At 41.7% G+C, this 26,060-nt stretch overlaps 1 protein-coding gene across 2 annotated transcripts in view; it reads left to right on the top strand.

The window, feature by feature from the left end:
• The first annotated feature begins 376 nt into the window (after positions 1-376).
• VAV3 (vav guanine nucleotide exchange factor 3) overlaps positions 377-26,060 on the top strand; it is a 145,750-nt gene continuing 120,066 nt past the window's right edge. For both annotated transcript variants that reach the window (XM_072343297.1, XM_072343296.1), the window contains exon 1: positions 377-640. In XM_072343297.1, coding sequence (XP_072199398.1) covers positions 437-640 — 204 coding nt within the window. In that variant the 5' untranslated portion in view covers positions 377-436. The remainder of the gene's footprint in view (positions 641-26,060) is intronic.

Here is a 26,060-nt window from a genome sequence, read left to right as displayed (position 1 = left end):
TTGTTTGGGGGGTGGGTGGGTCCAGTCAATTTTAGTGACTTAATTCTGGAAATACTTTTCCTTGGAGTTACCCGAGTGCTTGCCAGAAGCTGTCGCGCTGTTTTATTTTTAATGTGATGTAAGATAGATACAAAACAGAGATGGGCGCAAGGCAGCGCGGAGCACAGCTTGGCAAATCAGCGCTGCTGGAGCGGCTGACCGGCACCTGCCGCGCGCTGCCCCTCGTGGCTGCTTTACCAGGCGCGCGCTCGGGGGCTGCGCACATCCGGACCCGGCACCGAACTGCGCGTGGACGCACCTGAGCCCCCGCGAGGGGGCGGCGGGGCCCCGCCTGACGGGGCGGGCCGGGGCGGAGCGGCGCGAGGCGGGCCGGGCCGGCCGCGGCGGCGGCGGCGGAGGGCGCAGCGGGGGCCGCCGCGGCCGCAGCGTGGCAGGGATGGAGCCGTGGAAACAGTGCGGGCAATGGCTGATCAGCTGCAAGGTGCTGCCGCCCAACCATCGGGTCACCTGGGACACGGCCCAGGTCTTCGACCTGGCGCAGACGCTGCGCGACGGCGTGCTGCTGTGCCAGCTTCTCAACAACCTGCGCAGCCACTCCATCAACCTCAAGGAGATCAACTTGCGCCCGCAGATGTCCCAGGTGAGGCCGCGGGGCCGGCCGTCCCCATTCCGCGCTCCTTAACCCCGCGCGTGTCCGCGGCCGCGGTGCCCCCGCGCTCTTTGTGCATGGCTCCGGGCGTCGCCCGGCTGCGCCGCCGCCGCTGCCTGCCCGCTGCTGGGCCCCGCTCGAGGAGAGGGTGCCGGGGCTGAGCGCGGCGGGTCTCGTGGCGGTGCGGCAGCGAGGGGAAGTTCCCGCAGCCCTGCGGCGACGAGCGAGCGCAGCCTCGCGCTTCTGCGCGCGCCGGTGCTCTCCACGGGCGGTTCGTCGCGGCAATTGCCCCTTGTTGTGTCGTTTATAGGGATTTGCCCAGGTGTGCGAGGGGCGGGAGGCTGAAGGCACGCACTCGTGGTGCTCGGGGCGGGCGGGGGGCGGCCCGCAAGGATCCGGGTCCGGATTCGTGTCGGCGGTGCTCCTCGTCTGTCCCTGCTGCCCCGCAGCGCGACCGGGAGCCCGCGGCACCGCGTGAGTCCGACGCCTCGTGGTCGACTCTTCCAGTTGATGTTTTGGTTGCATAATAACTTAGTTCTAAATTCATCCTGCTTTAGACGCGGTTTTTTTTGGTCAGGGATGCTGTTTTGTTGTCGCCTCACAAAGGCAGCTCCGAGCCGAGGTGAGGCTGCAGCGGTGACGGGGCTCCGGGCTCTCCTGCCGCTCCCTTCACTCCTTCGCCCCGCAGGGGATGCGGCGGGTGTTGGGAAGGAAGCTGAACCTCGGGACTCTCGTGTGTTCTAACGTGCTGGGGCGGGGGCACGTTGTACCCTTTCATATAGTTGTGAAACGTATCAGAATGTGAGCTGCCATTCCCGGTTAGGACCCGGGTGGAAGGCTGCAATGAAAGACGCTTCTGGGGGGAGGGTTCTTTGTCCATGTTTACTCACACAACCTGCTACTTTATTAGTTTTTAATTTCCTTTTCTGTCAACTGCTTCACTGCCAACGTGTTCTCTGTGTGCACTGTAGGGAGAGGAAATGTACCAACTGTAATTCAGTGGGTTAGGGTGGAAACCCCCGTGCTGCTGTGCTGTGCGGGAAGGGCAAGGTGACTGTCCTGCTGTATCTGCGTTGGATCAGAAGAGTGTGAAAGGGGTCCTGCTGTACATGTGTTGGATTGGAAGGGCTTGATGACTGTCCTATTGCAGCTGTGTTGGATTGGAAGCGCGTGACGAATGTCTTAGTGTACTTATGTTGCTCTGGAAGGCTGTGATGACTGTCCTGGTGTTGTTGTGTTCAATGAGAGAGGTGTGATGACCGTCCTGGTGCAGCTGTGTTGGACTGGATGAGTGTGATTGGTCTCCAGGTGTAGTTGTGTTAGGTGAGAATGGTGAGATGACTGTCCCTGCGTAGTGGTGTGTTGAATTGGAAGGTTGTGATGGGTGCCTCAGTGTAGCTGTGTGGGACTGGGCGTGATGTGTATCCTAATGTGCTTGGAAGCTCCAGTGCCTGTTTCAGTTGTACATGCAGAGGCAATGCACTAACAGCATGGGGAGATGTGCTTCCGAATGGAATGAATTTTGAGAGGTTCTCCTGGGTCTGTACCATTCAAGCTCCATGAGAGACCCAGGTCTTGCTTAGCTGCACCAGAGCCCTGTTTTATATCTTTGTTATAGGTGCATGAATCGCTTCTCAGCTGACCCATTTTCACTTGAGCTTGAAAAGCTATAAATAATTTCCATATGAACTGTTGCAAGTGGTTTCCTGCCCTACTTAGAATGGATAAAAAGGATAGAAATAGATTTAATTTTGTTTTAATGATCTGGTAGGGTGTCTCCTGACATTACACAGCATTATTTGGGTAGCTAACTGGTTGAATCAACTTTGGTTAGAGGTTAATGTTACTTGCAAAAACCATTATCAGCTTTATTTTTATTTATGGTGAATAAAACCATAGTGGTCTGCCTTTGAGTATCAAAATGTTCCATCTTCCTTGCTTAGGGCCGACTGAGAATCATTAAGATCCATATTTAGTAATTTATTTTAACCTTGAATTACAATTTTAGATCTTGGAGTACTTACAGTGTACACTTAGAACTGGAGCTTAATGTGTGCAATGTGTGTATACTGGATCTGTTTCCCAGTTAAGAGGAGCCTCCTGTCTGCATCCCTGCTGCATGCCCAGGACACCTGCACTGCACTGTTCTGCACACTGCCCTTACAGTGATGTGTTTCTGCCCTGTGCTGCTTTCACTCTGAAAATGGGGGGGAAATGGCTGCTGGATCAAACCTGTGGTGGCTAAAAATGGTACCTTCTGGTACCATTGCTTTCTGCAAGATCATGGCTTATCTGTCTTAGTGAGGTTCTGTGGGGTTTGATGAGAAGCCTCTTAAGTTAGAGGAGGTGGTTTCTTGTGGGAAGAATCACTCAGTGAAAATTTCATTACATTGTTTATAACAATTCCTAAGTGACAGTTCTGCAGGTTGCTTGTGGCTGCCTGCTTTGACTGTAAAGAATGCTGAGCAATAACTTACGCTGAAGTTTCAGAGGCTGCTACCTTCTTAAGTGTGACTTGGGGTCTGCTGAGCTCCGAGTTGTGAGCTTTGTCAAGGTAGCTGGTGTCAGCATACTAGTGTGTTTGGTGTGTTGTAGGGTCTCAGACCTCACAGAAACCTGAGCTGACTCTCTCCATCCTTGTGAGGCAGTGGTTTAGGGACCTTAGGGGCATGAGCTGCCTGAGCAGGTTGGACATTAGCATGCAGCCTATGGTTGTGAAGCCTGCTTGAATGCTGCTGTGTCTGTACTGCTCAGCTGAGCTGCTTGAACCTCCTGTGATGTCTCTAACGCTCATCAGCTCTGCTCAGAAGCTCTTAGGTAACCCATTACAAGTTCCATCAGAAGCGCAGATGGACTGCAGCTGGTGATGCCTCTTTAGTGCTGCATGTTGCAGAGGCTCCGTGCAGTGGGACAGAGTGCTGCTGAGCTGCTGGGGGAGCAACAGGCTGTTTGCAGGGGAAGAACGGAAACTGAGGCTGGTGCCTGGTACTGCAGCACTGGCATGTGCTCAGCCAATTGGCCATGCATGCATTTGCTTCCGTTAGCTGCCCTGTGTGGGGCCACCTGTGTATCTTACCCCTGACCACTCATTTTCTGTCACAGCTGTTGTCGTGGGTGGTCTGTGTTAGGCATTTAGAAACTGGATTTGGCCCCTCCACCTTCTTGGAGATGATGCCTGCATAACAGAAGTGTCTCAGTGGTTTTAGATCGTAAAACATCGGATTTAGAAGCTATTTGGATGTTGGCTGTTATTGCTAGCATTTTTCTGTGTTTATGACAATGAGCCTGGTTACTGCAATCTGTCCTTTGGAATAATAAAGACAGATTCAGTCACTCAGATGGAGAGCAAGCGCCAGGTGTGGAAGTATAAAACTCACCTGCAGCAAGGACCAGCAGTGCTATGCTTTGTAAACCAGTTTCCCACCTCTGGGAGCTGAATGCTGCCAGCTTTTGTCTGAGTGCTGGGTCACTTGTGGAAAAACTACACATGGGCTTTGTATGGGTATGGGAATGGCAACAGCTGGGCTCAGGGGCTTCCACGTCCAGGTGCTTTTATTGCAACTGAGAAGGACAGTGGTGTCAGCTCAAGTTAGAGCTCTCATGTCAGCCCAGACCCCTTTCCCTGTTTGACCTCTCAAGGCCTAGAAAGATCACTTGTCATTTTCATCCTGTGCATGTGCAATCTAAAAAGGATATTATGTAGAGGGAACTCATAGATATCTCTGAGACCTTAAAGCCAACCATATGAGGGTTTGATTCAGACCTGATAGTTGGCAGTGCCTTCCTTTCTGTTGCTTTCTGGTGCTGTGTGAGTCTTGTTGCAGGCACGTGCCTTCTCATGCGAAGGGTAAACAGCTGGCAGGAAGGGAGCTGGAAGAAGGCACTGTGCTCATTGCATTGTGAAGATGTGGCAGGCGTGCTGGTGCGGAGCAGCCTTCCCCCAATGTGTGGTGCTGGTGCTGAAGGATAGAGTGGTGTGCTTCAGCACTGGCATCTCTCTGGCAGCCATTTCTTAGAGCTGTTTGCTTTGCTAACGTGGGTTGGGAGAAGAAATAATGAAAATAAATGTGATCCGTAACAGAGAGTACTAATCCTAAAGTTTAATCTTAATCATAAAAGAACTTGAATAATTTATCATCAGAAATATAAAACCCAAACCAGCGGATTACATTGGATTTGTAGAAGATGTCATCTGTTTAATGCTTATCTTTTATCTTTAATACTTTGCAAGCTAGTTTTGAAATAGTTTTTGCAAGGCATTTAGTTAACTTACAAGAGATTGCTAAACAGGAAAGCTGCACTTAATGCAATACTGGCATGGAAGGTTCACCAAAGGAGATGTCGACATAGATTAAATATTAAAAATAACAACTTCCTATTATTCTAATAAAAATAAACAAAATAATCTGAAGTTTATGTTAAAGTTCAAATGTTCTCTAAAATTAGAGAGTTTTTCTTATTTGGTGTGACTGTGCAGTCTGAAGAAGTTCATTATCTTTGTTGTCCCCATGATGTTTTTGGGTGGTATCTAAGCTTTCCTGCAGGAGCTCCCTGTCCTTGCTGAGGGTGTCCAGGAAACCACAGGATGTGGGTGTACCAGCAGGCGTGCCTCTGCTTCACATCTTAGTTAAGAGGGTTGTGAATCGTGTACTTGTTGGTACTTCATCCCATTATATGTACTTAACATATTTAACCTTATTTTAGTGATTCGTCTAAATGAAAACTGTTGTATTTATAAGGGATGTATAACAGTTGCTATGAAAGTAATACCTCTGATTTTATTATGTTGGCTCACAGTATCAGAGACGTTGGTGGTGGTATGGCATTAGAGGTTGGACCTGCCCACCAATATTCCATTCCATTTTGTTGCCATGTGATAGATTTTTCCTCCATGTGTAAAAACGGCACCCACTGACATTCATCAATGCCTGCTGAATGTTTATGGAGACCAAACAGTAGACGTGAGCTCAGTGAGGTGGTGGGTGGTGCATTTCAGCAGTGGTGACAGTGAAAGTGAGTCACCTGTGTTGGTGCAGATTGTTGCAAGCACAGCATGCAGGCTCTTGTTCATCGCTGGTGTAAATGCACAGCTAATCATGATGGCTGTGTTGAAAAATAGTGTTTTGTAGCTAAGAATTTGCTCTGTCTGACGGTATTGTTGTACTCTTTGTATCTGTTGTAGTTTCCATGGATATCAATAGGAGGCATTACTTTTGGTTCAACCAATGTATTTATTGATATATATCCATAAATATGCTGTGTATACATAGATATCTATCTCCTACATACTAGAATTCATAAAATATTCTGAACAAATATTTCTTCAAAGCGAAACCGTAACATGACCCCTGTTTTATGCTAAGAAAAGCAGCTGACAAAAAGCAAGTGACTCAGTTTTTGTATGTAAGTAATTCTGCTTACCTTAGGATGGAGACAGTAACTATTGAGAACTGACATAAGGTTTTTTGGTTCAAGTTGATTATTTTTGTTTGAGGGGGGAAGGTTGTAGTTGTGCTTTATTTATATTGCAAAGTCTATTTACGTGCTCTGTTTATCCTACTGTTATTAAATGCAGCCATTGCTTTTTGCCAAGAATTACCTTAAATGTCACCTCTTGCACAAAGCCTTAGTGTGCTGGAAGCTGTATAACGCACTGACAGGAAAAATGTTAGTGCTGGTTTCTCACAGAGGCCATAGTGTTCGTCTGCAGTGGGTAGTTTAACTCGGTGACTGTGCGTGGTGTGCTACTTTGTCATGTGGGAGAAGCCAAGCTATTTCCTGATCCACGTCTGACAGAGGTGGGAGACCTATGGCTGAAAAGATTGTTTGTGGGGAGGGAAGAGTGAATGTCTGAATTCTGAGAAAGGAGGTGCATCTTCCAGTTGTTTCCAGTGACTTCTTACAAGTATGAACTGGACAGAAAGGTTAGGAGAAGCCGAGAGATGGATCAATAAGTGTATCGGCAAGTGAGATGCTTTGGGATTTTGAAAGGGCTGGAAAAAGCATTGAAGATTTTTGATGAGGTAAACATAGGAAACCAGTGTTGGCCATGTCATGCTATTCTGTAATGATACTGGTGCTCCCCTAGGTCTGCCATGTCCAGGGGCTTGTTTCCAGGCTGTGGTACTGCACACGGGGCTGCCTTTGTTCCGTTTGTGCATGGATGACATAGAAGATTGTCTATTTCTCACCCTCACCCTATCTCCATCTCCTGTGAAGATCAAAATAATTGATTAAATCTGAGTGTAAAGAGTAAGTAAGGAAGGAAATGGCAGAGAGGCAGGAGGGAAGGGGCTCAAGGTGAGAGGCAAGGCAGTGTGTCTGTGCCTGGCAGTGGTGGCACTGCTGGGTATGTGGCAGAGCATGACATGATTGAGTGTGGGCATGGCTGCTGCTGGGCCCTGGGTGGGCTGGGGAACTGGTGGGCTGGGGATGGGAAGAGCTTACAGGACCCGGAATTGCATAATGAAATAGGGGGACAGGGCAGGAGAACTTGGTGCTGCTGGATGCTCTAAGACAGCATCACAGAACTTCTATATTATTCCACAATACTCCATAACAATGTTTTCTCCTACCCTATACTGTACTATTTCAGTATTTTAGAACTGGTTTCACAAGAAAAGTGTAAGTTGATGAATGATTTGGTGAATTGGCTATTTATCTTTTTCTGTTCTTTGCTTGATCCAGCATCATCTCAAGCTGCCTTCTTTGCTCTCGCTTTACTTTGACAAGCCAAGTTAGAGGCTTTGAGGCATTCTTAAATAGCTGCTGAGTATAACATATAAACTGGCATCCAAGCTGCTATCTTTATCATGATATTTTGAATTCATATATTTAGGAGAAAGATGTTCCCTCAAAGATCAGTGAAAGCTATTGGTTCCAATTCAATCTATTGTCAAGCGGGAACATGTACTTCAGATGAGTATCAGTCAGTGACTCTTTGCTTCATCCTGTATTAAATGACAGTGGTGAATATCTTGGTAACATGAAACAGTGAAGGACTATTTATAGGATATCTGATTCTTTGTATATTCAGAACACGAAACTTCAGTCACAAATTGTGTAATAAAGCGGTATCATAGCACTTGGTATGAAAGCTGCTCCAATGGTATTTAATACGCTTGCAAACCTGCAGGTATAGGCTAATGTAACTGGGGAAAATTATATTTGACTATCTTGTTTTACAGCATAATTATTTTGGACCTGCAAATTAACTTTACATTAAATCAATTTCAGTTTAATTTGATTAGTAGGGATTTGGTTTAGCATGTCACTACCCATTTTTCGGTAGTTTTATCCCTCTAAAAATCACTGGTAAAATGTTTCAGATTATATAGGAAACATGATATGATTGCCTTGTAGGAATGAACAAAGTATGTATTTAAAATTCTTGCTACAATAACATGTTCTCTGGAAAACCAAAAGCATATTTAAAGCATATTTTAAAGTAACAAAGCTTATCAGGATGGGAGGGTTTTTATTGCCAAATCCTTGGTGCTGTTAAATTTGTCTATTCATTTGAGTTATACAAGGCTATGTATTGTGTAGTCTATTCTTAGGGTACTTTGTACCATGGGTTAAGTTCATATCACTTCAACGTGAAGAGAAGCCTTACAGTCAACTACAGCAGAAGCTTGGCCCTTGAAAAGCGGCTGTTAAAGCAGCTTCACTGTCATGTAAGAAGTCAGGTGTTAAAACATAATCACTCACACTCTAAATGAATTCAGTAATGATGACAACATCCTCCTAGCCTCAATTCCTTGCTTTTTGCTTGAATTCTATAAGTAAATTATACTTAAATACTTAAATTATGGACTTCAAATTCCCTCTGTTACTGTATACAGCAGTGGTACCTTATTGGTTAAGGATGGCCTTATTTTTCCCTCTGAATTCCTGAGGATTGTTAGGTGAATCTATATGATTTCCAGTGCAGAGTTTGTTATAGGTAGGTGCAAGACCATGTCACTGCACTGACATACTTAGCAGGATTTGATTGTCTTTGGATGGAGGCACAGTGATGATGCAGTCCTACCATGGGAACTGTAACTAGAAGTAAGCACATATCTTCCTACTCATATCTGTGGGATTTAGCTCCAGCTTTCAATCTATTGTTTCTGGAGAACAAGTAGAAAATAGAGAATGGCAGAGAATGTTTACTGCTATTGCCTGTAGCTCTGTCTTCAGCCTGACTGAGAATTTCAAGCGCCTTTCCATACTGCTGCCTTTGGGCCCGTGGCTGTTTGCTGCCTTGTTGCTGGAAAGGAATTTCTGGCAAGCTTGAAAAATCTAGTTTGTATTTAAGCACATATTTTGAAAATGTCCTTGTGCTGCTTTGAGGCTGAAGTCCTGCATTAGTTTTGCTAAACTGCACCAAGCTAAGTGAGCAAACAGTTAAGTTTCAGTTTTTTTCAGTAATCTACCCTCTGAACAGACTGAGGCAGTATTTCAGGTTGTATAACTTACTTTTCTGAACTTTGAGTTGCTTGTTTTAAAGTATTTGAAAAAATATATCTACTGAACTTTGCTTTTTCCACCTGCTTTTTTTCCTCATCTCATTTAGTGTGGATCTCTCTTCAGTTTTGGGAAGCTTGGCGTGAAGCAATGGTTGAATGGGAATCCTTTTAATTTGCATGATTTATATATTCTTCTGTGAGAAATCAGGCTTTTGTTGCCTGTAAGGCCAGTAGTTAATCATGTTATGTCACGAGCACAAGGCTTTAGCAATAGTAAATGGAAACATTAATTGTTGTCTAGTGTTAATAGTACCAATTAAAAAATAAATCCAGGATTGCTTTGTTACTGTTAATCTCCCACACAACTGCTAGAGTTGGGTTTTAAAATTATTTCTTATTTTTTATTTTTGAAGAAATTGCAAGTTTACCGTGGCTGGTGGGAGGAATGTAAGAAAATAACTGCTAATTAAATAACTGAAACTGGGGTTACAAGTGTACCAAGGCTGAAATGTTCCCCTCTGGGGCAGCAGTGGTGTTTGGGTGGAGCCTCTCTCCACAGATCTCTTGGTGGAGGGAGGCAGTCACAAATGTGAGACTTGGTCTTTCCATCCCACAACTCATTTGCCATTTCTATGCTGTAGGAGGACAAGATTGGAGAATTGTCCCCCAAACCTAAAAACACATGTCAGATTTTGTAGCTCAGGGCTACAGGCAGCTTTGCAAAACTAGGCATTCTTGAAATGCGACTCCTGAGTATTGCATCTTTTTAATGCACTATTCTAGTGAGGAATAGTGGTTTTATTTAACATTGTCAAATTTGTGATGGAGCAGTTCTAAAAGAAAATTAAACCTTCCAGTTTTGCAGGATTTTTTGGGAGTTGTTCTTTAAACTATTTGGAAAAGAAATGTGGTATTTAGTTTTTCCTGTTTCATGCTGAGTATCGTTAGAGTTTGACCTCAAAATTCAGTTTTTCAATGAAGTTGTGTTAAAGTTTAATGAACTTAAACATACCTTCAATCTCGATTTGAAATAGCATAGGTTTTGAAACATTGTGATTGCTGTAGGAAGTATCATTTTCCTGTCAGCTCTGCCAGTGACTACTTGTCTTCATTTTACTTTATTTCTCACGTTTTCCTACTGACTCAGGTGGCTTGATTTCATCTTTTTTTGTGTCTGGGAACCCAGACAGCTCTGTGATTAGTGACAGCTGTTGCTCTGACAGCAGTGGATTTTGGGGGAGTAGTTTCTTTTTTTTTCTTTTTTGTGTCTACTTGTCCTTCATTTTGAGTCATCTCGGTTCTGCAGCTTGTTCTGCAGCTTGTTTTGCCCCCTCCACCCACATTCAGGACTATGGTACTTTCACCTTCACTTGCTTTGCTACCACCCACCCTGTATTTTTCTCTCCTTCTGGTGCATCTGTTTCCTCGTTAACTTCTTTCCTGACTCTTTCTTCCTTTCAGCTGTTTTCTCTGTCCTGTTGGCCTTATCTCTCCACCGATCAGGAATCTGTTTCCTATGTGGATGAGTGATCTGCAGATGCTGCTTTCCACATAGATGGAAGTGCTGGGCAGAGGGCTCTGGTGGGAGCCATACTTGCAGGAGAAGCTAACATGGGGTTTTCAAGGATCTAGGCTGAACTTGATCAGAAATTTTGGGTTGGGATGTTTTTAACTGCTTTGCAGTGATTAATTTTCATAAATCATGATAACTTGTTCTTGCTTTGTTTCTGCATGTCCCGCCAAACTCTGGAGATGCGTGCCACTGCGGCAGTGTTTAAGCAATCTTTTTTTTCTGGGGCTGTCTCCTGTGGGAGCAGTTGCAGATGGGAATGGTAGTTATTTTTAACTGCTTTGCTTTTTCAGATTGATCTTTCGTGTTGCTTGCAAGGCAGAAATTAGCAGCCCAGTGGTAGCCAGCACACTTGGACTGCAGATCCCACAGGCTGAACACTCATCCCCATCATTTCATTCTCTTTTCTGCAGAGCTTTACTTGTTTTTTAGTGGCTGATAGATGTGACAATTTTTTATTTTCTTCACAGGCTGGAGATGAGAGAAAATTAAATGGTAGGAAATAGTTTGGGGATTTAAATTACCCATCTTTTGGCTGAGGATGGATATTGTAACTGGCTGCCCAGGGAGGTGGTGTAATCACCATTCCTGGAGGGGTAAGGGTAAAGGGTAGGTGTCACATTGAGTAACTTGGTTTATAGCAGTAATAAGCATGGGCTGATGGCTGAACTGGATAATCTTAGTGGTCTTTCTGAACTTAATGCTTCTAGGATTGTACAACTTTCTGATCTGCTAAAGGATTTCCATTGGACTGTGTCCATAAGGGACTACCACGGCAGCTAATGCAAACCTCAAGTCAGAAAACAGAAATCAGGTTAGATGGAAAGTTAACAAGTACTGTATTGGAGATCAGTTACAAAATCTTAGTTCAGTCAGGCTATAGCTTGTTTCTTTGGGTCTGAACTTTTACTCCCTTGCTTTCTTTGGAGGGATGCTGTTGTGATAGGCCTGGTGTAGTCCCTGGTGCTGCAGGCAGAGGAGGTGGTGATCCCTGCTGAGCCCTCCACTGAAGACTGTGGTTGTGCTGGAACTGATATCTCTGTAGGATCAAGCCATAAGTGGTTAATTACTGTCCTGTAAATTAGCATCTCCTGTCTTGATTTGTTCCCATTATTCCATTAATTCTCTCTTTGTGAAGGTGAAGCTGTTGAATGCTACCATGTGTGGTGAGTTAACACAGATTCTGATGGGAATAAAATCAAATGCTTGTGTTAAGTTCCTGATCCAGGAGACAACATGTAATTGAAGAATAATTATGGTGATGTTCCGCTTGCTGTCCTGGCTGATTTTATAGTTTCATATCATTTGAAGCCCTAGGGCAGCTCTGAGCTTTGTTTTGTGATGAGAATTTAATTCAGCTCAGTGGTTGTGGACTTCAGTATCAGATCTTCAGTAACTTCAGCTCACGTGTTCCTCTAGAAATGATCCATGCTGCTGCTGAGAAGGAGATGGACTTTCCTTAGCTTTCTGGTCACATCAGTGCTTTCTGTCATTCTAGTTTTCCATTGTGAAGTTTGACCCACTCCTTTATGCTTCCTTCGACTTCATTCACTTTTTATAGCGGTGAATTTTAACATGAGAATTTCCTTTTAGTACTTGTTGGTAGTCATTTATTTCCAGATGTTGTCATGCATCTGCATTCACTTATGTAAGTTCTTTGTCTCAAATGTCACACCCTGCAAGGGATGGCATTGACTGTGCCCATTTCCTTATCTTGAGGGGCGTGCTGGCCCTCCTGTCACCTACCCTTTGGCCAGGTCCACTGAATTCCTAGTGCTGCTTCTGTGGGGTCTTCTCATGTTTTCTGTGGGATATTCTTCTCCTAGGCACGTTGGGAGAGGGCTGTGGCTTTGTGAAGAAGGTGTTTTGGCACTTCAGGAAGTAAAGCTGTGTCTTAGTCTGTACCTGAGAGGTTTTTCTTTCCCCCTTTAGATTATTGTTACAGATTTTGCTGGTGTCCCAAGGGAAATGTAAGGAACTTGAGTAACTACAGATTGACTGAAAAGAAAATGGGTAAAGATGAAACTCAAGTGTTTTGTCAGCATTAGAAAAATTGTTTGGAGCATGTTGACTGCCTTGGTATTGCTGATCATGTTGCTTGTCTTCATAAGGAGAATTTAAAACCTTCTTTGGAAATAGAAGTCATCCGAGATTAGATATGACATTTTTAATCATCAAATTTCACATTTTCAAAGCAATCATGTCTGACCAAAAGGAGAAGTGATTTCTGTGTTGCTGCGTTAGGAGGTCCTTGAGGTTGGAAACTGTTTCCTGCTGGGTAGATCTAGTGATTTACAAAAATGAAACAAAATAATTCATCGTTGCTTTTACCACTTTATTGCGTACATAGACAGATAAATATTGCCTCTAATATCCAGTTGATGTTTTTACTTGCATTTTTAGTTGAATTCTGTGTAAAGCAGTTGTGTTTCTGAACTGGTGTTGCTGCCAGAAATGAACGGGTAGATGAGATCTGTATGTATAAACAGAGTGTAAAATGTGGACAGTCTAAGTCCTCCTGTTGCCCTTAGAGCAACTTTCTGCAAATTGCAGAGAATGGACTTCTAGCAAGTACAGTTTACATTGCTTATTGCTGGCAGCATGCAAATTCAACATTTTCTGCATGTGTTATGGTAACACATTTCTCTTGCACTGGGAAGGCTGTGGGAGCAGGTGGGGAAGCTCTGTGCAGGATGCCGTTGCTCTACTGTGGTGGCTGCAGGCTGGTGGTGGAAGTGGACCTGGGTTTTGGCAGACTTGTGAGTCACCTGTTGAGGATCAGACAGCTTGGTAAGTTGTGTGCAGCACAGCCTTTCCTAGTGGGGAATACTGAGTCACAGCCTTGTGAGTTTCCAGTCTCTGGTGCAGAAAAAAACCCTAGTAGCGGCTCCTTTGGTTTCATTTAGTAATGAATGAGTTGTGTAGAAATTAAATAATGAGGATGTATAGTTCTGGTCCTTACTGCATGCTGACTTGTGGTCTGTGTTTTGTTTTGTAGAAGCAGACTTAAAAGTAGCATGTTATTGTCATAAGTAGAGGGAAATGCTAATTTCTGAAAGCAGCAATTAGAATGTCCATTGAAAACAGTGAATATTGCCACAAAGGTTTTAAGTGTCTGTTCCAATTGCCTTGCCTCCTTATTGTTGTGCCTGTGTTTCACATAATCTCACTTCTGATCCATTCAAAATGATGTTGCTAAATCATTTTTCTGTCTAGTTTTTCATGCTATTCTTTCTTCATTCAACAAATAGAACAGATTTGTCTCCTGCTACAAGGACTCCATGCTGTCATTCTGCTTATCTGACTTAAGAGGGAAGACTCAGCCTTGTACAGTTATCGTGTCCACTAGTCTGAAAATAACTCTTATGTCCCCCATGCTGAGAACCATTTCCTTGTGGAGGCAGAAGTAAATCTGTCACTGTTACAAAATCCCAGTTACCAACTGCATATATATTGATTTTATTTATTTTTTGTGCTTTCTAATCTCCACCTGCTATGTTAACACACCAAACTACTGTGCCTTTATAAAAGATAGGTGCTTGTCTAGAATCACGCTGTGTTTTATTTAGGTATCACTGTATTTAGTAGACTAGTCTGTACAACAAAACAACACTGAACAATCAGATGCGAGCCTAGGATTTCTACATGTTCTTATACCTTAGCTTCAATGCTTGTATTCAGTGCTATGTAAATGGAGAACATCCTAAGGAATCATTTGTTCTGTTAGGTATTTAGAAAGCTGATGCCTGTCCAGAGGTCTGAAAGTATGTTACAGCAGCTGCACGTTTTGATTTTTGAATGTTTTTCTGTATAATAACTTTAAAGAAAATATTTGCCCACAACTTGCAGGCAGGCAAATGCTTTCACTGGCTCTATGCTGTGGTACTATGTTTTCCTTTTTGTATGCAGCAGTACCAAAACTAGTGATAGGTTACTGCTTACACAATTTTTAGCCATGATGTGAGTGACTGTTGGCTTCTGTGTAGTTCTGTGCAGGTAGGCAGCATCTTGCTCTGATGTGTGTGCTTTATAAACTCTGTTTTTATTGACCGTGTTAAATTCAGGATGATAGGAATGCTTTTATAAAAATGAGTTTGTTTCTACATCTTCTTGGCATACTTACCTGCTGGAATAAACATCATTATTATTATTATTATTTTTCTAGCCACATTATGATTTTAATAGGGTTCATTCAGTGTATACAGTAGTCAGGGTTCAGCCCCTTCACTGAATTCAGGGACCAGTAGGTGTATCGCCTGGGAACTTCCTACAGCTGTGGTTTTCGGGTCCTGTTTTGGGGAGAAAGTTTCCATTACTCATCTGTATGTTTTTCCGTGAGTTTGAGAGGCCCTGGGGTTCCATGCTGCTTTCTGTAAAAGGCAGCTTCTAGGTGTGCTCTTGTCTCCTGGATTTCATGTGCTGAGCACTGGATCTTCAGTAATGATGTTGGGCTTTTTGTTCAGCCTTGCCTGCGTGTTGATTTTCATGAGCTATTGGAAACAGCTGACTACATTACAGTGATTTAGGGAAAAAAGAGTTGTATTAGAGGGAGAAATGGAATGACTGTCCTTAAGACTCAGAATGCAGTATGGCCTGGTGAGGCTGCTCACTGGCACTTGATGGTGGGGCAGTGAATGGCTTGGAATGGGGAGTTTAGATGGTGCTAGATGACTGTCTGCTGCAACCTAGCACTTATTCACCACTTGATTCGTTTAGGTGATTTAATTGTTTTTTGTGCTCTAGGATTTTAATTAAAAAAAAAAAAATCATAAATATTTTTTCAATGAATCCATGCTCATGGTTATGTTTAAATTTGTGAGGTGCCAAAGTGGCATCTTTTGAAATCAGGTTTTGGCCTATGCATGGGTGTACTTCAAGGGCTGCAGAGGCAATACATTGGTATGATTCAGTGGAGACATCAAATGGGCCACATGCAGAAGTGACAGTTGAATTTCCATGACCGTTCCACTCATTTCCCTCTGCTGAGGCTGTCATAGCTGCTAATTCATACCAGTGGAAGTAGGTGTTTATGTGACTTGGACACATTTCCCATATGAGTTCAGGTTGCTTCAGTGTTCCATTTTGGCAGGCAGCTGGGTTAATCAAATGCAGTGTTTTAGACAGCAAAGACCTATGCCAGTACTTGGCTGAAACATGCCATGTTTACCTCTCTCTGTATATCAGCATCCTTAAAGTAAAACTGAGCCTTCATAAATAGGCAGCATATTTTCAGCTAATATTGTAATACACTGTTGCTGGTAGTAGAATTTGATTTAAAATTATCAGTTCTCTCATCATAACTACTTTGTCACTATTTCACTTTGAATTCCTTAATTAAGAAGATTGCTTGTTACTGAAGAAGTGGAGGAGAGTTTGCCTAACACTGGCTGGACTTGAGAGAATGGCTGTGTGAGAAACAGTTGTAATTACAGAAGCATTAGACTTGCATTTTAATTAATTTCTACTGCAGAGCATTTTTGGAAGCTTGAGAACTATCAGCGTTTGTGTCCTGTTGATGTTGAAATCATAGGACTTGCAGCTGTGGATCAAACTCTAGTTTCATTTAGCTCTGTATCTTAGGGTCATCTGGGCCAGATTCTTTACAGCAGCGGCCTGTTCTGGTGAGTATGTGGCACCTGAAGAATTTTGCAAATCAATAGAGAAGGAAGGATTTTTCAGCTTGGGGAAGAGACGTTGTAGGTGGAGGTTATGGCAGAGGCCTGAGGGAGGATAATTTTTGCTTTTCCTTCTGGAGGGATATCTAGTGCAAGTGGCGGGTAGCAGACTCAGAGCAAGTTGCTTCACCTTACTGAGTTAGTCAGTGTGGTCTGCTACATCTTCTTAAACTTGAGATTGTGGTCTATGTATTGGTTTTTAAGTGTTTCTGAAAAGCTTTGTCATTAGCGCTGCAAGTGTTTTTTAAAGCTCATCTGAGGTAATGCAGTACAGTAAAAGATACGATCGATTAAGTCAGTCACAGAAATCACCCAAATAAATTTTGTTCTCTGAAAAACTTGCAGTGCTGTATAAAATGAAGTATCAGAGCTGTAGGCCATTTATATATTTATGGAATAAATGGCATTATACTTTCATTTCCATTTTTAGGTTGAAGTAAAGACATATTTTACTTGATATATCTATGTTTATTTATGTAGTGCAGATTGTGAAGGTCCTGGGGGCGATACTCCATGCTTGAGAACCCAATCTTGGAGGTAGTGCTGCTGGTTAAATGTGTGGCCCATACACAGCTGTGTATGCTCATCTCCTTGACAGAGAAAATAAATTGTAGAGTGCTTCTGCTTTTAAAATTGATTTACTTGCTCCCTGTTATCTTGAAGAGAGTTGTTTGCCTCAGGCTTCCCTTTTTCCTGGTGTGATAGATTAAGTCTCATCAGGTATATGATGACTCAAGCAGCAAATTCTCTTGCAGTTGCATGAGGTCTGGGCTGGGGCATCCCTAAAAAGAGGGGATGAAGGGCCCTGTGCTTCCATATGCTGGGGAACTAGGAAAGTTGGCAAGTAAGGGCAAGCTGTGGTGCTGGAGTGATCACTGCATCCCTGCTCCTACCTCAGAACACCTGCACAGGGGCTGGAAGGTTGTGGCTCTTTGGTATTTTTCCCAATATCTTTTGCCTACTGGAGAGAGGGAGGAAATGAAACCTGAAGAGCCCAAAGGGTGAAGTAGTTTTCCTTTTTGCTGCAATGTGATTATTTAGTTGTAAGAGCAGCTCAGTCTTGATCCTGGTCTTGGCTCAAGACTGAGTCCTGAGACACAGGTATGGCACAGTGGTCTGTATCATCTTTGCTTGGGTGTTGAAATAGAGGTGGTGCATGTGGTGGCTGTTTGTTGAATGAAGGTTGTAGTTAGTGTTCTGTGGCACTCTAACCTGGCTCATTTCTCCACTGAACAGAAAAAGATGATGTATCTGGTGCCTGTTGCTCTGTCTGATAATTTGATAAGAATCTAGAAACAGTAAAACCAACTCTGGATTTGCTTTTCTTGCTAAGAACATGTTACTTATTAAATGATTAATTGCAATGGTTGCAAAACTATCAATTTAGAAGCTATTGAAGCTGAGAGATTTGTTTTCTTCCTCAACTTTTGAGATCACAACTGTTTGGCCATCAGTGCAATAAAGATGACATTTGGTGGTGTGACAATATATTAAAGCTGCAAGGAATATAAATGTTTTAAAAATAATTAAACATCTATATGTAAAATGTAGTATCCATAGTTTCTACTGAGTTTTCACTTAGAATCCTGCACATTTACTGCTGGAGTTTGTCAGACTTGACTATGCCCACTGGCTTATGGTTTGGACTTCTGGACTTTGCTGTTCTACTTACTGAGCTGGCAATCCCTAAGAAGTGCTCACCAAGTGTGTTTGTGAAAAGCCTATCCTTACTACAGGGAGCAGCCTAATATGCTGCAGACCTGACATGGTACACTAGCGAAAATAGAACAGTGGATTTTTAAAATAGATGACAGCCATGTTCATATTGAGTAATTTGTAGAAAGCTTAACTACATCTTCAGATCTTGCTAGGAGTTTATTCCATTAGCGTAAGAGCCTGGAAAAGACTGCTCATGCAATTCAAGAAAGCATTTAAAATGTTTCAGGATTCATGTTTGTTAACACTGATGAATGAAAAGAGGAATGTTGCTCTTTTATGCTGGAAATCACAGACCTAGTACATGAGCAATATGATCTTCTGATAAGAAATAGAAGAGTGTAGGAGTTACTTGGACTAGATTTAACCATAACAGATGCTTACTAACCCTTTAAAAAGCATTCTATTGTGTTGAATTTCCATGCAGGCTTGAATGTTTTGTTCCTAAAATCTTAAAAAATAACATTGAATCTGTCTTTTATATAGAAAGTTTGTAAACTGTAGTTGAAGAAGAATGAGCGAGTACAGGCTGGTTTTAAAATTATTTTTTTAAAACATCTGCACTGTGAGCCTTCACAAAGGAATGTGGTGGCTGGGATCCATGTGTGGCCTTGTAGGAGTGTCCAGGGTGTTAAAGCATGACTTCCCTAGTGTAGATTGAGTTTGAATGATGATTTCAATGGGGCTTATTTGAGGGTTGGGGCAAGGTGTTGGGAAAGGGACTAATTCCAAAAAGAAGCTGAACTGAACTATGTATCCGAAGTGCAAGCTCTGTATGAAAGTCTTCTGCACCTTCTAACGTTAGAGACTTGTAAAAATAAAACATGGTCACAAAGTAATGACATTAAAATACAATGTAAGCGGCATCTTAGTGTGCCAGGCTAACAGTATGAAATGTGTTGGGTGTTGTTTTTAGCAGTATGAAGTTCTCTGTAGCTGGAATGTTCTTTGTGGTTTGAGTATAGATATGATTTGCTCTCTTTAACATTGGTTGTGAAAGAATTGGTGCTAATTTCTTTGAAATTTTCCATTTGCTTTGCAGATATAATGCATCAAGTAGACTGTAGCTTTTAGGTTTTCTTAAATTCCTCTGTATGTTTACATACTGTGTAGGTATAAGTTTTGAGCCTTTTCCAAGTATAGACAACCAGTTTCATGCAACTGCTAATGTTTCATCAATAAAGCTGTAATTTGAATGATTAGAAACTCTATCAAAACCCATGAAAATGCATCCTAGAAGAAAAACTAGTGTCGTTCACACTTCTACTCTCTTTAAAGAAGCATTTTCCTTGTCATGGTTGTGTGATTCATGGTGACCACTGTCTTACTGTAAATGTCAGCTTGATAAATTGTTTTGCCTAAAGCATTTTAACACCAAAATGTTAACATTGTTCACTTGTGTTAGACTTGCTTAATGTTTCCCTGTGATTTAAACATGAGACAAGTCTTGTATTAGCTAAATGATTTTTCTCACTGGATCTTTTTATTAGCTTATTTTGAGTTTTTTGTTTTCCTTTTGACCTTTGTTTCACTGTCTCTCTTCCTTTTCCTGTTGCACTCTTCATTTCTTTGCTTCTGTTTTTTTCCTATTCTTGCTCTTCTCAGGAGTGTGTTCCATGTTCTCTTTGTATTCCTGCTTTGTTTCAGGAATGCAGCTTCAGGAGGTAAGATGGGATAGGGCTAGTCATTTGAAAAGGTAACTATGTGCAGGAACCTCTCAGCTAATCTGTGCACACTTTGCATACTTAATACAGTGTTCTAATTACTGTTCTTTTTGATGAGATACTGCAGAATAGACATGTTAAGTCTTGCCATCAGGGAACAAAGGGCTCCCCAAAAACTTATTTACAACGGGATACTGTCCTGAGCTCCCAGCCCTGCCTCTTGCTAATTAAACCCGTAACTTGGGGAATTCCTGCACTGGGGATTCTGTGGTCTAAAAATCACTTTCTGTTTAGTAACTGTGCTACCCCCAAGCTCTGTTTTATTGTGCATCTTGCAACAGGCTGTGGAGGGCAGGTTTCCTGGGGCAGCATGGTGATGGCTGTTCATGTATGCATTGTGGGACATGACAGCTATTTGCTGAATAGGTTTTGGTGACTGTTTACTTAGAAGTTGCCAGTCTTAAGGAACACAGAATTTACATGCTTCTTTGCCCTTCCTTGTTAATCAGTACCATGGTGCCAGCTTAGACAAGGAGAGAGTCAGAAGTCCAGAGTGTCTTAGAGTTTTTTCCTACCCTCCATGTCAGTACTAACAAAGGTTGGCATACTTTGTGCTTCCACAGCTCTTTCAATTTCTTTTTTCTTTATTTGAAGCATAGAGAAAAACAAATGTACGTAAACTAAATTCCATATGCAAGCCAAAATGCAATAGACATGATTGAATAATAGTCAGGAATTTTAAGAAGAGCCTTTCCATGAATATTTAATTAATACATTAACTGAGCAAATAAAGAACACGCTGTAAATATTCGTACTGTGTTAGCAATGGTTCAAAGGAATTTAATATGTTTTATAGTTCATACAGCATGCTGTGTGTTATGTAGGCCTTCAAAGAATGCCCACATCTTAACTCCCCACATCTCCCTAGCTGTTCTGTCTGTAGGACTGAACATTAAAGCATCCTCTCAGAATTAAGGAACGTCTGCTCTTCTCTTCAAAGCACAATTCTAAGCAAAGTTCTTAAATCATTATATAGTAGCACCAGTCTTGCATGTTTTGTTACCCAAAAAGGATTCCTGCCTTAAGTGACTATTCAAAAAGAGTTGTATAAACGCTGGTAATGATCCTGCCTTTTTCAGAACCCAGTGTGCTGTCTCCTGCGTCCTTATTAGCGTGTCTGCTTTGCAACACAACTAAAAATATTTCCTGACAGTCACTTTTGGAGAGTGAAGGTTAGGAGGTATTTAGCATTTGTCTGGTTTGCTCCGATTTAGAGGTTTAAAAATATTGATCATCTGAATGATGGAGATTGTTTGGTCTCTTGAGCTGCAAACTTAGAACCTGAAACTGATTCTTCCTGTGTTCATTGGTTCATTTTTTTTTTTTTTTTTAATGGTCACTTGCAATTAAATGTCTCCTTGCAGAGTAATACTCATTCGTGTGCTGATGCTCCGACCCCAAAATCTTAGGAGATAGCCTTTCAGCTTTCATTATCTTACTGAAAATAACACCAACACATCATATCCCATTGACTTGACTTGTTCTTTAAAGTCCTTGCAGCCCTTTTGCGTTGGCTGCTCTCAGTAGGACTCCAAGTCTTTGGAGCTTCATGAGAAAATGGCGCAGGGGAGTGATACGGAAGTTAAATCTCTGTTCTTGACTTTGCTATTTCTTTTTCCCTCTTGCTGGCTCAGGAGAGGACATTAATAGATGCTGAATTAAGACTTCATCAGTGGGTCCGTACTTCATTCACTGAGAATCCTTACAGCTATTTTTTTACTGCATATAGTGATAATTACTCCTGTTGGCAGAGCAGAACTAATCTAATCTTCTTTGGCAGCTGAAATCTGTGAAGGAGCCAGGAACGATGTCTGTTGAATTTTTAACCCTGAACGTGCAATTCCACTGTTACCACAATGGGCTCCCACTTTGAGTACCTAGTAACCTGATGTTAATGATCTTATATGTATTAAAATCTGTTAAGTTTAATAAAGGTGTAACATGCAGCTATTTTGGTGACCCTGCTTTTGGAGTCAATCTGTAAGATGGCATGTGTTGGGTTACTGTCTGGCCTGACTTGCTCAATATAAGAACATCTCCGTCTAGGGGTATGTGATTTTTTTTTTTTCCCCCTTTATTGTATATATGGATAAATTTTTCTTTGTGTATTCTCAGCAACAGAATGGAAATAAGAGTGAGATCTTTCCAGCTAATCTTTTGTCTTCTTCTCTTTATTTTTTATGCCTTCTGTTCTTGCTTAACTCTGTTTTGCTAGAGTTATAAATGAGGACTGACAGAAAAACCTCCCATCTTAATAACCCCGTATGTGCTTTCTTGCTTGCAACATCAGTATTTAACAAGAAAACTAAAAACAAACAAACAAAAAAAAACCCCACAACCCAAATGTGCTTGTGCCTTCTGAGATGCATGAATTGAGGCCAAATTCGCTCATCTGATTACTTCCCTTTCATACACTTAGTTTGAATGTCTGGCCTTTCCTCAACTATTTCTGTCACTCATGTCTGCTGTTATGTAAACCCCCCTACTTCTTGGGTATGCCCATGTGGCTGATGAAGCTGTTGAGGCAAAGGCAAGTAGCTGCAGCTGTGTATGTATTAAACGGAGCAGTGCTGTTAGAGGAGGAGGGGGAAGTTGGCATTATTGTTGACAGGTCCTGTTCCTCTCAAAGAGGACAAGGTGGACAGAGAGGACAACTGGCTAAGCAAAATCCTCTTTTTCTTTGCTTTTACTTTTTATCATAGTTCCTACATGTTACCTGCCAAGAGCAACTGGCCTCAGTTCTGGGCCACTTCTGGGAGCCCCGTGACATGTTTTGCAGCATTGCAAAAGCTGGGAGCTTCAGGCATGGAGGAAATGGGTATGATGTCTGGAAAAAAGTGCACTGGAAATGGTACATGTTTAAGAAATGCTGGACTAATAGTTTGTGAACTTAATTTTTAAAGGAGAGGAAAAAACCCACCTTTCTCCTGACAAAAAGTAGCAGCCTTCTGCTTTGCATTTAATGTCTCTTCATAGATCAGCATCTCTTCAGGCTGTCTCAGGGGCTGAAACTTCAGTTCGTTCTGTGCTTAGTGCTTTGTCCTGGCTTGTCCTATATGCTATATAAATGTCTATTGATTCATTTATAAATATAAGAAAGTTGCTAGCTACCAAGATTTTCTCCCTGTATTATAACAGAACCATATAATAAAAAGGTGATGAAGTTGAAATAAATGTATATATTTTTTCTTTCTGTACCATTCTCTGAATATTTTTTTTCATGGCTTCAGGTTTTCACTTGCCTGAATGATGTTGCAGTTCCAGCAATTCCATGTAAATGTCTAAAGGTAGAATTTCATCTTCAGAACCCTTTATGTTGGTCTCTGAACTCACTTAGGAATACCTTTACTACAGAAGCTATGTCTAGGTATGGAGTATGGTCCCTACTAATGGACTTTTATTCTGTTGAAGTAACTCAGTGCTAGAATATTTTCCCTGAGAAATACTTCATAGACTGTAGTAATAGAGAATATATGGAATTGGTTTTCTCTTTTCTTTCTTTTGCATTTAATCTTTCACTTCATTAGAAGCTTGGCTGGAGAAATCTATCTTCCCTCTAGGCAGTGACAGTCCTGCCTGTGCTTTTTGTGTCTAATTAGTCATTTCTATTCAGTTCCTTTTGTGAAGAATTTCTATACATTTCTGTCAGTACTCATAACAATGCACTATGTTGACAAAGCCTCAAGTAAATATTTATTTTTGTGTCAAATAGCAAATGTCACAGTAGAAAACAACATACTTTTTGTATGGAATTGAGTATGATTTGGTTCCAATTTAAGTTCATGCAAATAAATTACCAAACATTTAAACCACGGTTCCATCTTTTGATGTTAGACTTTTTATTTTTATTTTTTCCTCAAACTTGTCCTTAGTTTCAATAAATATTGCCTTAATGCCTCCTAGGAAATGAAATTCAGAGCAGAATGGACTAGAAGCCACTAGTGTTCTAATCTGTTCCATAAAAAAGGCTCATTGCAGGAGTTGTTACATATCAGCAGTACCCTCAATGACAACATTATCTGTTGGTAGAAGTGTAAGTACCTGTGTGGTGGCACATCTGGGACTGCTCTATAAATATATTGGTAATCTGCAGGTGTTACTGTTGAAAATGGAGCAAAACTAGCATGAATTATGTTCCCCCCCCCCCCCATCGGTATATTAAACATATACTTGGTGATATTTCTCCAACTTTGCTGCCAAAGAGGAATTCCTGAGCTGTCTGTGCTCAGCATCCATTGCTGCATAGAAAATGGCAGGGATGGATGGCGCTATCACACTTGTCTGCATGTTTTCGGGTGCTGGCCATCTCCAGAGAATGGTGGTTTTTGAAGTCTAGCTGGGTGCTGAGCATGCTCTCCTCTCCTGATTTACCTGGGGAGGAGCCAGACAGGAGGTTTAATTTTCACTAATGTAAATGTTTTACGATCATGTGTTCCATTATCCTGCTGGTTTTTATTTTTATTATATTTTATTTTTAACGGATCCCTGTATCTACAATTCCAGACTATGGTGTCCTAAAGAGTATGTCTCAAAGTAATGAGGACCAGTTCTTGTACTGCAAGACGGTTGTTCCTGTGGAGGAGAGCTTCAGAGTCCAAATGGGAGACAATTGGTTCTTGTTGCACCTGTACAAGAATTGCTCGTCATACCTTAGATCTCCCTGTGGTGTACCAAAAAAAAAAAGAAGCATTTTTCTTTTCTTCCCCAAAAAGGAGCAAAATAAACATAGTAAGTTTTGAAATATCCTCAAAACCATTTTTGTTTCTGAGAGACTGACTGCAGGCTGATGCTGCTTTGTCTTTATTGCTTGGATTTAGGTGTATGCTCTTTCTTAATTATGAGGTTTCTTCTGCTAATTTGCAATACAGTAACCACAGTGATTAAAATCTTAGTTTTCAGTGAGAAGATTGTTGCTTTGGGTGATCACAATGTAATGCTTTTGAAATCTTTCTGAAATTTTTCTGGATAATACTGTAGACTTGTACAAAATATAAGCAGTGGGTAGCTAGTTCTTTGTAAAGTTTTCTTACCCTTTCTCTCTTTTGAAAACGGTTTGCATATAATATAAACAGATTTTGGTTTTAGTAGTCTGAGTTATATCCAGGTAGCTACTGTGGTTAACTTAATGGTTTAGAAATAAGCCTTTCATTTTCAGTTTCACAAGAGAAAATTGGTTACTGAATCATTAGATGCCTCGCTAAACTCATTAGGCTTCCTGTGAACTGGTAGGGGTTAGTCTGTATTGTCTGGAGGCCTGTTCTGTTAAAGGCACCATTTGGCAATCTGTAATTGATGATGTGGTCCAGTCCCAAGTGTGGGTAGGTTTGACTAATGCTTAGTGCGTGGTTTCTGGATCATACAAAGCATGTAATATCACTGCAGTGTTGTCTTACGGTTATTGAATATTGGATTAGAATTACATTGTGCCTGTTTTGCATATGGTGCATATTAAGTGCCCTTTGACACTTAATGAGTATTGAAAAACAAACGTAACCCCTGAATAGTTTGAGGTAGGGAGTGGGGATAAGAATCCTCTTGGGTTTCTCTTAGAATGTGCATAAGAACTACGTTTCTTACTTGAAGTACAAGCGTTTTAACATTTTTCTAAAAACAGATGGCTAGGGAATCTTAATTTCACAAAATTCCCCTCAAACTTGAAATGACTGATATGTAATTTTGGACTAAATAACGCCATCTTTACCTTTTATTCTAAGAGACCTCTGCTAGGAAGACTTGGAGAAGTTTTGCAGAATGGAAAGAGTGTTTTGTGTGTGCCTGCTGATGTGCAAGCAGTTTTTAGCTACCTTAAAAAAACAAGTGCAACTTATGGAAATACTTCAGGCAAATCTAGGCCAATTTTCAGGTCTGTGACAGCTCCTGTCTCTCCCTTAACTTCTGGTTCTCTTTCTCAAGGTAAGCAACTTAATGCACCTGTGAGCTTTCTTTATGTGAGAGTTCATCATCCCTAATCTAAATTTAGCACGTTGTGGAGGGAATGAAGGGAGGTCTGAGATTTTCAGTGAGTATTAAAACTGGCAACTGCAAGAAACTGACTGTGGGTAAATCACTACTAAATCTGTATTCTGCATGGACGGACTTAGTAGACCTTTGTGGCTTTTAGGACAATAATTAAAAAAACTCAGGAAAGAAATCAGAAACCAATAATAATCACTTTGTTTTAAACCAGTCTTCTGGTGCTTTCTCACAGGGCTAGAGTGGAAGGCATGTATACAACTTAACTGTTAGCAGGCTCTATATTCTCAGTAATTTTGA

Source organism: Excalfactoria chinensis, chromosome 8 (genome assembly GCF_039878825.1).
Source record: "Excalfactoria chinensis isolate bCotChi1 chromosome 8, bCotChi1.hap2, whole genome shotgun sequence".
In the NCBI taxonomy this organism is placed as follows: Eukaryota; Metazoa; Chordata; class Aves; order Galliformes; family Phasianidae; genus Excalfactoria; species Excalfactoria chinensis.
The sequence above is the reverse complement of the archived record's forward strand: the minus strand, read 5'-3'. Positions and strand labels throughout refer to the sequence as shown.